The sequence below is a fragment of the Notothenia rossii genome, assembly GCF_949606895.1.
Source record: "Notothenia rossii genome assembly, chromosome: 11".
NCBI classification, from domain to species: domain Eukaryota; kingdom Metazoa; phylum Chordata; class Actinopteri; order Perciformes; family Nototheniidae; genus Notothenia; species Notothenia rossii.
This window is the reverse complement of record NC_136910.1, coordinates 26,427,271-26,444,585: the sequence shown is the minus strand read 5'-3', so window position 1 is coordinate 26,444,585 and position 17,315 is coordinate 26,427,271. Positions and strand designations below refer to the sequence as shown.

The window sequence follows — 17,315 nt, the reverse complement described above, 5'->3', positions numbered from 1 at the left end:
AAGATGAAACACCCGCTGCCGACAGCTAGCACTAGCAGTAATGCTACCACCAGTGAGCAACGGACCGGCGTCAGCACTGAACAGAGGCAACAGTGATGCGGATGATGAGCTACGGGATTACTGCCAGCGGACACCGCATATCCCCACAATGGATAATCCACTGGAGTGGTGGGCAGAAAACGTGCACCGCTTCCCCCGCTTTCGAGGAGCTACCTGGCTATTCCAGCCACAAGCACCCCGAGTGAGAGGGTGTTTTCCCTGGCAGGCAACACTGTCACCCGAAAGCGATCAAGCCTCCTTCCCTCACATGTCGATGCGTTGGTGTTCAAACCAAAAATATGGAAAGGTGGACGTCATCGTGGAGGACAGCGAATAAAGTGTTGCGCAATGCGCTGTTGCGCACTGGATTTACGTGGCATTTATGTAAACAAGAGTTTTTTGCTGTCGATTTTGGTGAGTCCAGTGTTTGTTATTTACTCAGCCATGTAACACAAATTAAAATGCAGTGTTTAATGTTACTGTATGAGTTCCAATAGAAAATACAGTTGTAAACCTCTCTTTGTGTGTCTCTATTATGACGTAACGACTAGTCGACTACTATTTTGAAAAACTAGTCGACTAGTAAATATTGGTAGTTGTGAAACCCCTATCACCTATAAAGCTGAAAGAGAAAAACTAAAGGATAAAGTGATAGAGTCAGAGAGGGAGTGTGGTTGGTATTCTGGGAACAGAAGGAGAGGGAGTAAGAGCTACCAGGAAGGTACCGTTTACCCGTGAAACTGGGGTAGGAAAAATAATTTAACATTAGGTCAGGAAAGATCATAGACTTTTATTTTGTTTTATTTATTTTATGTTTTTTGTTGATTTCATTTGATTTCATTTTTTTATTAGATCATAGTTATATACGTCCATGAGTTAAGAGATGGAATGATATGATGATTCACACTCAAGTGGCGGTATGCACCTTTAAAGTTGTTTGCAATCCCCCAAAAACTGAGAGAAGAAGAAGAAGAAGAAGAAGAAGAAGAAGAAGAAGAAGAAGAAGAAGAAGAAGAAGAAGAAGAAGAAGAAGAAGAAGAAGAAGAAGATTGATTTGATTTTTAAAACAAAATTGTATTTCCATTTGTTTTAACTATACACCAAAACAAAAAACAAAAAACATTACACAAATCAAATAAATAAACAGATTTTCACGTCTACCAAATAAATGTCATTTGAAAACGTTTTACCCATTTCAAAACATCATCTTTTACACACCTTAAAAACAAAAAAATTCACCTACCCTTTAAAACTTCAATATTAGAGAGTCATTTTCCCCCAGTGAGCACAGAACCTGCCCAACAGCCCACACATCCAGAAACCCCTGTAGATGATTGATCAGCGTATAGTATGCATGCTCCACCCTCAGAAGCGCTGCCACCAGCCCCCTCAGACAGAGCACTGCATCCGTCCACCCTACTCCAGCAAGTTTGTTCTTCCTACTTTTCCAGATTGCTAATTTTGCATTAGCAAACAAGAAATTGATCAATAGTAGGATTTCCTTCTTTTTCAGGATGTATTTGGGGCCATGGACAAAAAGTGGTATGGAGAAAACCTCCCCGAACCCCTCCACCCACTCCTGAAACATTTTTTTAAGACCAGCCAACCGGGGACAGGACACCACTAAATGCTCCAATGTTTCTGCCATAAAACAGAACGGACAGCCCCCCCTTGTGCCTGGGTCAAAATGAGCCCTGTATTTGTTAGTGGCTATTGCACCGTGTATAATTCTCCATTGGATGTCAGCCATCCGTTTTTCAACGGGAGACTTATACAGGATCCGCCAGCTGCCCTGAGGGGAAGAGCCCAAACCAAACACATCTGTCCACCTCGACTCTCTGACGCCTGCGAGCGAGCTGAGGTTTAGCACCTTTACGCAGCTAAGATATAGCTTCTTCCCATTGCAGGAGCTGAACATTCCAGGTGTTAGAGTCCCCAGTGATAGCAGGAGACCATCCTCCTCTCTCCATTCCCCCACCGCAGGACCCACCCTCAAGGCAGGAAAAACATAATCATGTCCCTTTCTCCACTGGTCGGCCAGATCTGCATCCAGAGCAAAAGTCCGGTGGGATGGCGACAGCGACTGCCACACCTCTTCTACCAGGTTCTCCAGAACTCGAGTTGATCGAATGCCCGTCACCTCAGCCAATTTTTCCGTGGAGATCCCTGTCAAATGGCCAAGTTTTACCACTCCCGCTTCAATGAACGCATTTTTTAGGGCGGCTGAAGAGAAAATGGTTCCGGAAAGAAAACCAGTGTCAAACAGGGGCTCCTCAAACAGCCACATCCCAGGCCGGGGGTCGGGTGGTCTGGTAAAACTCAGAATCTTCCAGGCATTGATGACTGAGCAGTAAAAAGGTGCAAGTCCAGTTATCTTGTACGCAGGGGCCTTCAGCAGAAACAGGTGTTTATCAAAACCAAAGCCCCCTGCCCTCCAGAGCAACAGCCGGGCCATAGCCAGCCAGCAGGGAAAGGCACCATACAGCAGCCGCTGAGCTGCCTGCAGTCTAAAAGCAGCAGTCCTCGCAGTAATGTCCACAAGGCCCTGCCCCCCCTCCGCCACAGGGAGGTACAGGACCGATGCTGGCACCCAGTGATGACCCGACCAGAAGAAATCCACGAGGAGCCGCTGCAGTTGTTTCATGAGGTCCGGCGGTGGGGTTAACACCTGGAGTCTGTGCCACAAAGATGAGGCAACCAGATTGTTGGCTACAAGAACTCTTCCCCTGTAGGACAGCCGGGGTAGCAGCCATTTCCATTTAGCTAATTTTGCTCGCACCTTTCCCAGCAATCCCTCCCAGTTCTGTGCCACCATGTCCTCAGACCCCAACCAAACTCCCAGGACCCTTAAACCCTCGTTTCCCCAGCTGAGGTTACCAGGAAGACTGGGCCTATTTTCTAAACTCCACTGACCTACCAAAACTGCCTCACTCTTCTCCCAGTTAACTTTGGCTGAGGCAGCCTTCCTATACAAAACTAAACTGTCCTGTAGCTCCTGGATATCTCGCTGACCCTGGATAAAAACACTGACATCATCAGCATAAGCTGATACAACCACCGGGGGGGCCTGAGCTGACACTGGCAGACTCAGGCCCCTCAGCCGGTTTCTAAGCCTGCACAAAAGTGGCTCGATGGCAATACTATATAATAGGCCTGAGATAGGGCAGCCCTGCCTGATCCCCCTTTTAACTGGTACAGGTCTGCTCAGCCCTCCCCCCACTTTCACAACACAACATGCATCACTGTACAAACACTTCACCCAGGACAAAAAATGCTCCCCAACACCAAAAGCCTGCAATGTGGCAGCCAGAAAAGTGTGATCCACACGATCAAAGGCCTTCTCTTGGTCAATAGAAATAATACCAACATTTATATTGTACAGTTTGCAAACATCAAAAGTGTCTCTCATCAAAAACTAATTGTCCACAATTGATCTGCCAGGGATGCAATATGTTTGATCAGTACCAACAAGAAGTTCGATAAAACACTTCAGTCTGTTAGCTAAAACCTTTGACAGTATCTTATAGTCCGTACATAAGAGAGCCACAGGTCTCCAATTCTTCAGCAGGGTTAGATCTCCTTTCTTAGGCAACAGTGAAATCACTGCACGCCTACAGGAAGCTGGAAGAGTCCCTTTCCCAAAGGACTCCATCAATACATCCAACAAATCATGTCCTAGAATACTCCAAAAATGTTTAAAAAAGTCTGCAGGTAAACCGTCTATGCCCGGAGCCTTGCCGGAGGCCATCTGTGTCACCGCAGAGGTCAGTTCCTCCAGCGTAATGTCAGAGCCCACGGTGTCACTTTCGGCTGGACTCAGCTGTGGAAGACCCTGAAAAAGTTCATCAGCGGCTTCCACGTCACAACCTTCGGCTTTGAACAGGTCCGTGTAGAAGGACACTGCATGTCTCCTCATCTCAGCAGGTTCAGAGGTTACCTGTCCATCGGGAAGACGCAGACATACCATCTGCTTCCTTTGGCCCACAGACCTCTCCAGTTTGAAGAAAAAGGTGGTTGGTGCATCAATGTCTCTCATGGAAGTAAAACGGGCTCTAATCAGAGCTCCCTTGGCTTTCTCCTGAAGAAAACAGTTAAGCTGCTGTTGTTTTAGGAGGGACTGTTCTATATTTCGAGCAGACACACTCTCTAACTCTCTGACCTCCTTCTCTAACTGCTCTATAGCTCTCCTAGTGTTTGCAGTGGAGTAGGCTGTATACTGTTGACAGAACACTCTAATCTGAGCCTTTCCTACCTCCCACCACTGACTCAGGGAGGGAAAAGACTCTTTATTTGATTTCCAGTTGATCCAAAACAAATTAAAATTCTCACAGAAAATCTAATCTTGTAAAATTTTAACATTAAACTGCCAGAACGATCTAGGTTTCTCTGTGTTGGATAAAACCAAATCCAAAGAAACTAGCTGATGATCTGTAAAACCAACAGGTTGGATGTGACAGTTCACTGCACGAGTAATAAAAGAAGAAGACATGTAAAATCTGTCTAGCCTGGCTGCACTGACGCCCCCATCTAGCATTTTCATCCAGGTGTATTGTTTAACGGAGGGATGCTTCATCCTCCACACATCCACTAAGTCAGCCTCTCTTATCACCTGTGACAGTAAAAGGGACGACTGAGGATGAGGCTCCCGTCCTATTCTGTCTAAAGTGACATTAGTGCAAACGTTCCAGTCCCCCCCCAGTATAACACACTCCCCCTGTACACTAGTGTCTAGCTTGTCTTTTAATAACTGAAACACAGATACACGTGCAGGGCCCTGATTGGGTGCATACACATTAATAAAGGTGAAACTGAACTCTAACAGTTCCACTTTCACCATCAAGGCTCTACCTGCCACTATCTCAGTGCTGGATAAAATCTTTACATTTAGAGAGGGGGAGAATAAAACAGCTACTCCAGCACTAAGGTTTGAGCCATGACTGAGTACATACTGACCCCCCCAACACATCCCCCAGTCCGTCTCATTCAGGCTATCACTGTGCGTTTCCTGCAGAAATATCAAATCTAATTTTTTCTGATTAAAGACTTCTAACACTAAAGCTCTTTTCTGTGCACTTCTACCCCCGTTCATGTTCAAGGAAGCAACCCTTAAAGCCTGCATTAGAGGAAGGAGACAGAGAGAAAGAACAGACAGGTACACACAGCAGAGAGGAGACACCCAGTGTTGCATGATCATGTTGAAATTATTTAGACCTTTTCAGTTTCTTCCCTCTTTTGCTTCCTGTCGTATCTTTTTTCACAGCAGTTACATGCCTCCTGAGACGATAACGTTTCTTTTCATCCAGCAGGTCTAACCCTACAACTTTCTGAAGAGTTCTCACTGTATGAAGAAACTTGTCAATGTCAGGGAAAAAATCTCTCACTTCCACTGACTTGCCAAAAGACTCGTCTAAAAAGACATTAATCTCTTCCAAAGAATATATCTCTGCGTTCTGAGAGAGACTATCTGCAACTGAACCACAGTCAGAATCCCCCTCACCGTCTGTGTCCATCTCTGTCACCTCATTATTGTCTGCAGCCTGTTGAAGCTCATTTTTCCGCCCAGAGCCAGACGGCAGCTCCTTCTGTGTGCCAACAGCCTCTACCTGTCCCACAGCACCAGTCCTCACCTGTCCTGCTACATCATCTCTCACCCGTTTACCTGTTTCCACATTTTTTCCTCTCACACTCACCACACTCTCTACAGTCCCTGTTTCATCTCTCACGATATTCATCCCTACTTCCTCCGCAGCCACCGGGGCCCCGGCGGGTGCAGCAGCAGCCCCCGCGACACCGGGTCCCGCTGCCGCGGACCAGGCCGCCCCAGCGGCCCCGGCCGCCCCCGGCTCGGCCGCCCCAGCGGCCCCCGGCTCGGCTGCCCCAGCGGCTCCCGGCCCGGCCGCCCCAGCGGCCCCGGCCGCCCCCGGCTCGGCGGCCCCGGGCCCAGCCGCACCCGGCGGAGCGGCGTGCCGTCTCTGTGGACATGCAACACTTTTGTGACCCGACTCCCCGCACTCAAAACACTTTACGCTCCCTGAGCTCGCATAAACCATATAAAAACCCTCTTCGTGCCTCACCCGGAAGGACACATCTAGTGTCTGAGTGGGACAATTCAGAAACATGAAAACCTGTCTCCGCAGAGAATGGACATGTTTTAACTTTTCATCCTTACACCCCAGAGCAACAGTGCGGAGACTACTGGCAAACTTACCAAAACGCTTCAGCTCCCGTTCCAGCGCCTCATTCGGGATGAACGGAGGAACGCCAGACACAGTGATCCGCGTGGACGGTGTCGCCAGCGGTGAAACTTGAATGTATTCCTCGTTTAGCATTAATCCGCTCTCGATAAGTTCCGTCACATATTTCTGGTCTTTCAAAAAGACCACGACCGCTTTGTTCATGCGGGAAGCATAGGAGATATTTACATGACCGACCTGATCCCCCACAGCCAGCAGCACCTGCTCCACTGTGCTTGCGGCCTGAGCCACCAGCCGCACTCCGTGTCTCAGAGACACCGGCGGCGCCCCGGAGGACGCCATCCCCGCCACGAGGCACGGAAAAACACTAAATTAACAAATTAACCATACTTGCAAAGGGTACAAAAATCCCAACGAAAGATCATACAGTTAAAGAAACGATTGAAACAGAAACAAAAGAGTTAAAGTTGAAATTCCCTCTTCCCTCTTCAAACACACATCCACCACCGAAGAAGAAGAAGAAGAAGAACAAGAAGAACAAGAACAAGAAGAAGAAAAAGAAGAAGAATAATCCATTTAGCTTAGGAACCTTCCTAACCGAGTGAAATGACCCGGAAGTCCCTCAGTGGCAGCCATGATAAGGGTTATGGCTAGAAAGGATCCGTCTAATGTAAATATGACGTCACGTTCTCGTTCTAACTCTCGTTGTAATCGGAGCGGCTCGGTTGTAATCGGAGCGGCTCGGAAGCGCAGTCACGTGTAGGGTGACCACCCGTCCCGCGTAGCGCGTGCACGCACAGCGTTTGAACCCCAATTCATGCGTCCCGCAAATTGAGACCATGTCACGCATAATCAATGCTTGCTCAAAAAAGAATTGCTCGCTCTAGCTTCTTGAGCTCTTGGCAGCCAAACTAGCATTACTTGAGACTAGTTCAGCACGCTACAGTTGCCACACCCACCCCCCAGTATAACTGCTGACTAGGTTGTCAAATTTTGCGTCGTCGTCATGACAGCAAACGGCCGCACGCGCGGCGACAGACGCTGTGCAAAAGACTTCCGGCGGAAATGAAGTGCATTTGTGTAGGGTTATGCCGCGCTACCCGTGGTTTTGTCGCGTGAACTTGTCTATAGAAAATGGCGTCTGAAGCACCAGTAAGTAAAAAGAGAAGGTGTGGGTACAGGAAAGAGTGGGAGAGGGAATATGTGTGGCTGAAGGCTGTTGAGGGGGATAGTGAGAGGGTTTTCTGTGACATTTGCAAAACGTCCTTCTCAATCGGACATGGAGGCGAATACGATGTCAAACGACACAGACTGACTGACACACACAAGAAAAATGTCCAACAAAAAGAGACATCGAAATCTATGGATGCTTTCCTCCGACCCAAAAACGACTGTCTAGCTGACAAAGTCACTGCTGCAGAGGTGACGAGTGTGTATCACACTGTCCAACACGCTACATCATATCGAGCAGGAGATTGTGGCATAAAGCTAGCCCCAACGATTTATCCGGACTCGGACATTGCCAAGAGGATGGCCTGTGGTCGGACGAAGGCAGAAGCTATTGTCACTGATGTGCTTGCCCCTGCCTCTGTCGAAGATTGTTTCAAAGTCCTCAAAAGACCACTACATGAGCAACGAGAGGCAACAACTAAAGGTACATTTAAAGTTATGTTCATGGATGTAATATTGTGTTAGCTATTTATCTGACGTTAGCTAACTGATGTCTAATCATATTGATATTCTTCTACTATGTTAAAAGTCAACGTTTCCTTCACTTCAATGAAATTAAATAGCATCAGTAGCCAACGCAAACATAAAGGCTAAAGGCTCTTCCGTGCCTTTGTGAAACCAGGCTCTGTGTACCTTATATGATTTCACAAAAAAAAGCAACTATGATTTTTGAAAAGATGTAGGCCTAAATAATTGTATAGATTATATTTATATAAAATCAATAATGATCAAAACAGTAAAGTAGTGTCTTGTATTTTTGTAATAATCTGTTTTTAGAGAATCTCTCTCAAGTTCACCCCATCTGTGTGTGTCTCCACAGCCCACACGCCATTCTTCTCAGTGGCTTCAGATGCCTCCAATCATGGGACCACCAAGCTCTTCCCACTGTCAGTGCGTTACTGGACGCCAGACTTGGGAGTACAGACGAAGGTCATTGATTTCTATGATGACAGTGATGAAACATCTTACGCGATCCACAACCAGATAGTCACCAAGCTGGAGGAAAACGGACTGGGACTAGACATGATATCTGCGTATAGTGCTGACAATGCTAGTGTGAATTATGGGAGATACAACTCTGTCTTCCAGAAACTGAAAGAGAACAACAGTTCTATTTTGAAGGCAAACTGTGTGGCCCACATCGTTCACAACAGTGCAAAACACGCAGGAGATCGGCTAAATATCGACATAGAAAATGTTGTCAACAAGACCTTTAGCCACTTCTCCTCATCTGCCAAACGCGTTGAGGAACTTAAGTCAGTTCACACCTTTGTGGAGATAGAGTACCAGTCCCTGCTTAGACATGTGCCCACAAGATGGCTGAGCCTGTGGCCTGCAGTGAAGAGGCTTCATGACTGCTGGGCTCCTATCAAGGCCTATTTTCTCTCATTGGGAGAGGAACAGTGCCCAAAGTCACTATGGCGGCTGTTCAGGGATGACCAGGATGGTGAGGGCAACCCCCTTGAATTACAGGTAATTATTTTGAATTGCATTCAACAGGGATAAGAGAAATTATGATAATGCAAAGAGTGATCATTGACTCATCTTACTTCTTTTAGGTTTACCTGTCCTTCCTCAGCAATGCGCTGAAGATTTTCCACGACACTGTGCTGGTGCTGGAGCGAGAAGATGGGACTGTCTGTGAGCTCTACGATATGATGTTCACCCTAAAAACCAAGCTACAGCAACGACAGAGTGATGGTTTCTTTGGGGCCCAGACGGGTGTACTCTTCCAGGAGTTTCCAGACAGGCAGGCAGCTGTGCTCAGAGAGGATATGTGCAACTTCTACCAGTCCTCTCTCACTTACCTGGAGCAGCGCTATGACTTCTCAGACTCCAACTACCAGAAGAAAGTGGCTAGCCTGGCACTACAGAAGAGCCCATTCAACTTCACCCATCTCTGTGAAGCTGTAGAAGTCCTGCAGCTAAGCAAGCAATTGGACATGGATGCACTATATGATGAGTATTGTGTTGTTCTGCCACACCAACAGGCCATTGTGCAGTCAGAAGCTTCAGTCGTTGAGAAGTGGGCCACCTTACTCAAGCACACACACACACCAAACATGACAGCATTAGCTTCTTTCCTCTTGAGTGTACCAATCACCAATGCTTCAGTGGAGAGGGTCTTTTCACTGATGACAGGATGCTGGACAGACACAAGGAACAGATGTTTGGTAAACCTCATCAAGTCAGAAATCCAGGTGAAGAGCAACTTCACATTCAGTTGCAAGGACTTCTACTCTTATGTAGTGAAAGAGAAGGCTCTCCTCAATGCTGTACGCTCCAACAAGAAATACAAGTTCAAGAAGAAACCTGAAGAAAACTAGTTAATATCCCATTTCTCTAAGATGTAGTTTGATTGATTTTGAACATTGGTGGACTGTTTACAGGGTTGCAAATTTACCATTTTTAGGTTACAGTTGCCTTTTAGGTGAAAATGTCATTGTTCTGCATAGGATTTTATGTTGGCAACTTTTTGCATTGTTGTCACCTTGTGATGTTGATGGGTTCGCACTCCTGTGTCTATACTGAAAAAACATTTGGAACCTTCTCATGAATGTTGCTTGAAGTGAATAAATTGCTTAAGTTAAATAGCATTTGCCAATTCATTGTTCAAAATGTTATGAATCTTTATTTAGAAAGAAATACACATTGGTGGCCTATTGATGGACATACATCAGATATTACACATGTCTAGTGGAATAGGGCACTATTAATGTACTATGTAAGATGGTATGTGCTAGAAATAGGTAAACCACTTCCGCGCCGGGCAGTGTCCCACATTGTCCCTCAGAAACATACCCCTTGTCCCCCCTTGGGCTTCTTAGCAGGTGGTCACCCTAGTCACGTGGCTGAATGTTTACGTTTGGGATGGCGAGAAACTGAACTATATTAAGTATGTAAATACTTGTTAGCGGTCTTGCTGTTGAAAGAAGAATGACAACACTGTAGATCAGCAACACTATGGTTTATTTTGTATTCACAGGCAAGTCAACGTTGTTGCAGTAAAAGTCCCAAGATAGCTCCTGGTGCAATAAAATGTATGTTGCATGTTACTGCTGTAGATGTGTTTACCTCTTTTATATCCCGTTGGGTAGTTTAATCTGCAGCAATGCATCATATTCTATAATATCATCATATATGTGTAGCTTTGTCTCTGTCGTATCTTTCAAAAGTAAAGTGAAACAGCTGTTTTCAGCTTTGCGATGATGCATTTTCCAGCTGATCCAAGAGGCTTTTTAAACACCTTACTTGGCTTAGGAGGGAGGGGAATTTTCTCAACACATAAAGGAACACTTTATCCTTCAGTTTATCACAAACATTACATCAACACATTTGGAGATCCTAATTTGAATCCAGTCTGTAATTTGATATTAAGGTTTTAATAATGAAATGAGGTCATGAATCGAGTTCAAGGTTAAGATCATCTTTATTATCCTATGTACAAAAATGAACATACAACATTAATATAACAGTAACGAATAAAACAAAATAACATTATGCAACTCTGATCTTCTTGCTGATACTTTTCAAAGTTACTTTTACATTTGCTCTACTTCTCCTGCTACTGTTTGCTCTGCTTTCAACTTCTCTTTCAACTCTGCTCTTTACTCTGCTTTCCCTGTTTCCTCTGTTCTCCTCTCCTCATCTTCTCCTCAGACTATCCTCCTTTTGCTTTATCCTCTCCTCTCCTGTTCTCCTCTCCTCATACTCTCCTCCTTTTGCTGTCTCCTCTCCTCTGTTCTTCTCATCTCCTCTCCTCCTCAGACTCTCCTCCTTTTGCTGTTAGATATTTAGACTAATGACAGCTTATGATATACTTTTTATAACTACATCAATCACATGCAATGGATTAAAAACGTTGTTTTACTTACCACCTCTTTACAGCTCCATTCATCTCCAAGCTTCCAACATTCACCTGGCGGTGGTGCCTTGGATGAAAACAACTTTTGATATGATACAATACAACAACAATAGTTAACACCTATCCACAGCAATAAGCACAATGAGAAGACTAATGGTCTCTTTTATACCAATTTCTATTGGAGTGAAATGAACTGTGCCATGTCACATAGGATTGGAATGGATGATTGGCTGTGTTTTGTGAATATAGAGGAGATGGCAAAAGTAAATATACTTTGTTCTTACCTAAAGCATCTATCCTCCTCTTCGTACCCCTGCCTGCTCCTCCCGCATTAGACTCTGGGGACTTAGCTCTTAAAATCTTGTTCAAGCTGTCCACTCTGTAGTTGGATCTCATGACCTCAGCTTTATGACCCACCCGGCCTGAAAAAGGGTGTCTACGATGGCTGGTACTGAGAGGTGTTATGGTCCTCTTCTGCCTTTTGTGTTTGGGGGGCGTGAAGGTGAGAGGAAGACTACTGTCATGTGGGGTGTGTTGCTTTACGTCCTCCAAAAGATCATTTAGTCTTGATATCACTGTACACATGAACGTCTCATCCTGTAGGTGGTATGTGTGCTCAGTAATTTCGCGCAATAAGGTCCCACACTGCTGTCGTTTCCTATCTCTTGAGGACTTTGAGTGGTTACCACTGCTCTGATTACAACGAGAGTTAGAACGACGCCTCTTCTCGATCTTCCCGCGATTTTCCCGCGTCCCGCCCACCCCGACCCTTTCCGATTACAGCCGAGCCGCTCCGATTACAACGAGAGTTAGAACGAGAACGTGACGTCATATTTACATTAGACGGATCCTTTCTAGCCATAACCCATGATAAGTGCCGTTCGAATTCTCTAGTCTAGATGATAGGAAAGGAGGTTTCAAACTTCCTTTATAACCTCCTTTAGTTTAGGAACCACTGGACCTCCCTCACCGAAAGGAGAGGAGAAAATGCTGACCCACAATGCCTTGCAGCCGCAGCATTTGACGTCACACAACAGTCAGCCGTTCACGGAAAAGAACGATTATGACGGAGAAATTATATCATGAAAGTTACGGTGCTTATTAAGCATTTTAAAACGTAGGCCTATGTGGTAAGTTGCCAAAGTGCTTTGTTTTGAACGTCCATCAGTATTATAATCAAAAACAGAAATATGAACGTTAGTTTTTACTGAAATTATCAAATAAAGGCAACATTTCACTGAGCTGAGTGGGGTTTGTTCAACTTTTAAAAGATGTTTGAATGGTGATGTACACAGTGATAGGTGTTAAGGACTAACGTTTATAATAAATACATTTGTATTGATTTGAAGATCTTTTCATAGTTCATACAATCCTAGGTATTGGGATCATTTGTATTAATGTGGATCGAAGGGAGAGGGTGACGAGCATAAGTTTCACTTTCCTTTTTTATTTTAATTCCAACTTTGGTCATGAAGAATATGTTTCTCTGTTGTCCACGTTCATAAAGCATAAAGCAACAGCATCAGAGCACGGTGAAGAGTCTCTAGATGAGTCCGTCGTTCTTATTAAATATCCATGTTGTAGTCCACTGTATAGAAAACTGTAGTTTGGTTTCCATAGTGTCCCCACAGCAGCAGACGCTCAAAATGACGTCCGCTGGCGCATCATAAACACGTCGGATAGTGAAAGTGCATTCGGATTCTCTAAAGTACCGCAGTCCTTTTGAATTCTCCTATCCACTATCCCTTAACCCCGTGACGTTTCACTCAGAGGTCAAGGAATAGGAGATAGGGTTAGAACCAGGTTAGAATTTAGGAGCTGATTTTTAAACTATCCGAACGCAACCTCGGAGCTGATTTTTGGATTATCCGACCGCAGCCAAAACATACGACCACAACCTGCTGTAGAACGGATGTGACGTCACGACGTGTTGACGCTGTGGAGGCGATTGTGCTTCCCTGACAGTAAGCTAATATTCTTGTAATTATGTTTTCGTATAGCGACTGACAGTCAGCAAGGGACAGAGACACCTTTCATGTAGTGTAAACCACCGAGAAGCCATTCCATGGAGGTCGAGGACAGCCCGCTCAACCTGGTGAGTGTCGGTGTGGATGCTGCAATAACGGGCTGACGTTACTGTAGACTGCAGCTACACCAGCTAGCTGCTAAAGCTAGCGGCTAACCGCTCTGTTTGCCTTGTTCCTGGAGAGACATGTGGCATTTTATTTCTCCAAACAACACCTGACACTGTCCGAGTTTACTGTGTTGTTGTGACTAATGTCATGTTTATAGCCTAATGTTAGCGTGTTATTATAACGTTACGTGTTATGGTTACACCGCCCTAAAACTTAATCACATTAGCAATTAAATACAATTCCATCTCAGTATTATTCAATGTCCACACCGGGTCACTCGATGTTGTCAATAAAGCACAAAGCCTTAATAAGGCCTCACATCCAAATACCTTAGAGAATGTGTGCTTTCCATCTTCTACATTACACCCTTAAAACACTGTTATTACACTCATAGTAGAAATTAATACACAACTATTACAATATTATTAGATCCATGTTACACATTTGTACACCTGTATTACAACCCTATTGTACCATGTTACACTATTAAAACTCCTATATTTCATTGATACTTGACATATATTACACACATGTAACACCAATATTACACCGTAGTTACAATGTTATTTAGGGCTGTCCCGAATACCATTTTTCGGGCTCCGGATATTCGGTAGTAATCAGCAGCGAATATTCGGTGCGGAGAGATTTGCATTTTTTTTCTTATAAAAATATTTTTCAAAAAAATATTTTTTTCAAAAAGGTTTCATAACACGCTCCGAATCCGAGACACCCTGACAACACGCTGTTAAGCAGAAGCGCAGAAAGAGCATACTATTACGATTTATATGTATTTATTGTCTCAGTACTCGCAAACATTAAAACTAAATGTGTCCTCTGTAGGGTCTGCTGTATTGTTGAGGATGTTGATGGCTGGGATGCGTGGGGATGCATCTATGGACACAAGTTATTATACTGCGGTCAAGCCAGCCTCCACTCGGGAAAACCTAGTCAAGCCAGCCCGCACGTGATATTGCGGTGCGCGAATATCCTATGCATTACGGTAGAGTCCTGGAAACACTGCCTCATATATGAGCTATCATCCCTCTGCATTTAGATGAGAATACAACTGTCCAGTATCAAAGACTTATTTCACTCCAGGGTGATAGCAGGACACCCCATCTAGTCACTCAGAAAAAATCAGGACATTCTGATGTAGAGTTTCAAAATAAAAGACCTTTGAAGTCTCATATATGAGCTATCATCCCTGTTTTTTAGTTTTTTTTAAATGGTCCCACACAGCTGAAGTCTTCGGCATTTTGTGGGTGAAGCGAGGTGAAGCGTGCCGTTTGCGTTCGTGACAGTGAGTGAACGCTATGTCAGGAGCACAGGCTGAGATTGTATATATTTCCGCATTTTAACAGTGCAATTCAAAAATATAAATATAGTATAAGAATCTGGCAATTTGCCTTTGTTGATAGCATACATTTAGAAAAATATATTTATTTTTTGGAAAAAATAAATAAAAAAACGAATATCCGAATAATGAAATTGAAACCCGAATAGTTGGCCAACGAACGAATAGTAGAATATTCGGGTACAGCCCTAATGTTATTACACACATAATTCACCTATATTTAACTGTTAATACAAGCACATTACACATTAAAACATACACCTATATTAACACACCTAACACCCCTAATGCACACATGTTACACCATTATTATACCCGTATCCCACCAATATTATACCCATGTTACACTGTTATTTCACATGGACACTGCCTGTCAAATGAGAGTATGCCCCAGGTTACAGAAACCATTTAAGGGTTAAAGCAGATGGATAGATACTAGATAGATAGATAGATAAGTACTTTATTGATCCCAATTTGGGACATTTTGTAAGTCATGTCCCTGCCCTGATCAGATTTAGTATACATTACTGTGATCAACAGCATTAGGATAAGGACAGCTTAAAAGTGAAAACGTATACAGAGATGGAGGAAGAAAACAATATAAAGTATGTCAGAAAGGTGTTAATTGATCATGATCCTCCAGGTAATCGTCAGTGCTCATTGTAATAGATTTTATAAGGCTTGGACAAATGATATGAACATATTGATGAGAATGGAGAATAGCCCCAGTTTCTGTCTCATGTTTTGTCGTAAAACTCAAATCCCAGAACTGAGCATCCCTTTTTTCTATTTTGTTTTTCAGAAAAACATATGCCAGCCAATCACACTTCAGGTAGGCTTTTTCCATAATCCTTAAACACTTAACCATCTGGATATAAATTATTATTTCTCTGAATGATAAAAAAAAAGATTAAAACGTCTAAGCGACCCCTGTCCCCCAATCCAAATGATAGCCCTAGCAGGACTTGTGTTTTAAAACAAGTCCCAACCTGGAAAACCTGTTTTTAAATGGCTTAAAGATATCCCCAAACATATATATTTAATCCAGATTGTTAGCAGCCTTTGAGGAAATATCTCTTAAACAGTGTCATAGGCTCCCCCCATGCAGCCCTCCTGAAGGATGAGCAGGAAGGTTTTATATTCTCTAATTTCCCCTCCTCGACTCCTATCCTCAACCCCTATCCTCGACTCCTATCCTCGTGTCTTAGTCCCGCCCACAGGAGATGCGAGCGGAGGAGTCGAGGAGGGGTACCGAGGAGAGAGGAGGGGAAGCAGCAGGCGGTTAGAGAAATGAGAACTCCTCTCCTCTGAGCGGTCATTTTAAAGAGACAATGATGACAGGAGGCACAGCAGCCCTTGGTCTGATGGACAGATGTGTTCATAGCGACTTATATATTTACTTTGATTCATTCACATTGCGGTATAATTAGACAATAACAGGCTACAGATGCGGGGACACACACATACACACACACACACACACACACACATATATTTATATAGGCTATATATTTATATAGATATATACAATTTCAGATTCAAACAAGTATGAGAGCACTCTCAGCATAATAACATAACACTATGAAAGACTGGATATATATATATATATATATATATATATATATATATATACACTGGAGAGTAATGTAGGCCTATTATACTGAGTGATATATATTTTACACACTGCTGTGCTTTCTGCACGGACCTCACAGCTGTTCTCTCTGTAAACATCGGTCGCGATGAAAGCAGTTACTAAAATAATATCCAGATGATGCATGCAGAGCTGTCATCGGCTGAGATAAGTCCGGCCGTGCGCCACGCCTCCACCGTTCCCGGAAATGCATCCGTGGAGGAGCCGTGGAGGATGCATCAGTGTATCCTCGATCATAGCTCCTCCAGAGAGCCTCCTCGACGCTCGATCCTCGGAGTGCATTTAGAGAAATGAGATGTCCTTCAACATGGCGCGCTGAAATTCATTTCCGGGTCACTACCGGAGGACCGAGGAGCCGAGGAGGGGAAATTAGAGAAATAAGAAACCTTCCAGATGTAGCTGGGTGGAGGGAAACAGGAAGGCTCCACTCTGAGACTCTAATATTGTTAAAACATGAGAGACAAAGAGAAGTGGGAGGTGGAGAGAGCTCTGAGTTATTCTTTCAAAGTGAAATTTTTTTATCTTGCCATTTTGAACCTAAATGGAGGTCAACTGGGCATATATACTGAATGTGTATACACAAAGCTGGAACTGATGTGAAATGCTTAACTAGATCAAATAATTCACAATTCTGGAGGCTTTTGCATTTATAATGTCTCTCCACTCATTTACTTACCTGTCTTTTGTCAATCTGTCCTTTGAAATATCTATATGTAATTAGGGATTCTCATGATCAGTATATAGTCAAATACATATTATAATAACAAAGCAATCACATCTATTCTACAACAAGACCTGGCTCTCCTAACAAGAATATTTTTATGGAAAAAAATATGTTTTTGTCCAA

General features: G+C 44.0%; 2 protein-coding genes and 1 long non-coding RNA gene across 3 annotated transcripts in view; 1 reads left to right on the top strand and 2 right to left on the bottom strand.

Annotated features, from left to right (window-relative positions):
- Positions 1-17,315, bottom strand: part of LOC307024606 (uncharacterized protein) — a 402,876-nt gene that overhangs the window by 68,496 nt on the left and 317,065 nt on the right. The gene's annotated exons all lie outside the window — the stretch shown is intronic.
- LOC307023399 (uncharacterized protein) lies at positions 6,988-11,868 on the top strand. The gene is made up of 3 exons (XM_079656630.1): positions 6,988-7,887; positions 8,284-8,936; positions 9,023-11,868. Exons 1-3 carry the CDS (start codon positions 7,368-7,370, stop codon positions 9,788-9,790), a joined length of 1,941 nt encoding a protein of 646 aa, XP_079512756.1. The 5' UTR covers positions 6,988-7,367; the 3' UTR covers positions 9,791-11,868.
- On the bottom strand, positions 10,875-13,418 carry LOC307023400. Its single transcript, XR_013803705.1, has 2 exons — positions 11,613-13,418; positions 10,875-11,395 (listed from the first exon to the last, which is right to left on the bottom strand). It is a non-coding gene; the product is annotated as an uncharacterized lncRNA (long non-coding RNA).

What these genes read in the sequence shown, in the direction of transcription:
- LOC307023399 (XM_079656630.1), top strand. Translation starts at nt 7,368, where the DNA reads ATGGCGTCTGAAGCACCAGTAAGTAAAAAGAGAAGGTGTGGGTACAGG. An exon ending in ACGAGAGGCAACAACTAAAG is followed by an intron (nt 7,888 to 8,283) that starts GTACATTTAAAG and finishes GTGTCTCCACAG; the next exon opens with CCCACACGCCATTCTTCTCA. An exon ending in GCAACCCCCTTGAATTACAG is followed by an intron (nt 8,937 to 9,022) that starts GTAATTATTTTG and finishes TACTTCTTTTAG; the next exon opens with GTTTACCTGTCCTTCCTCAG.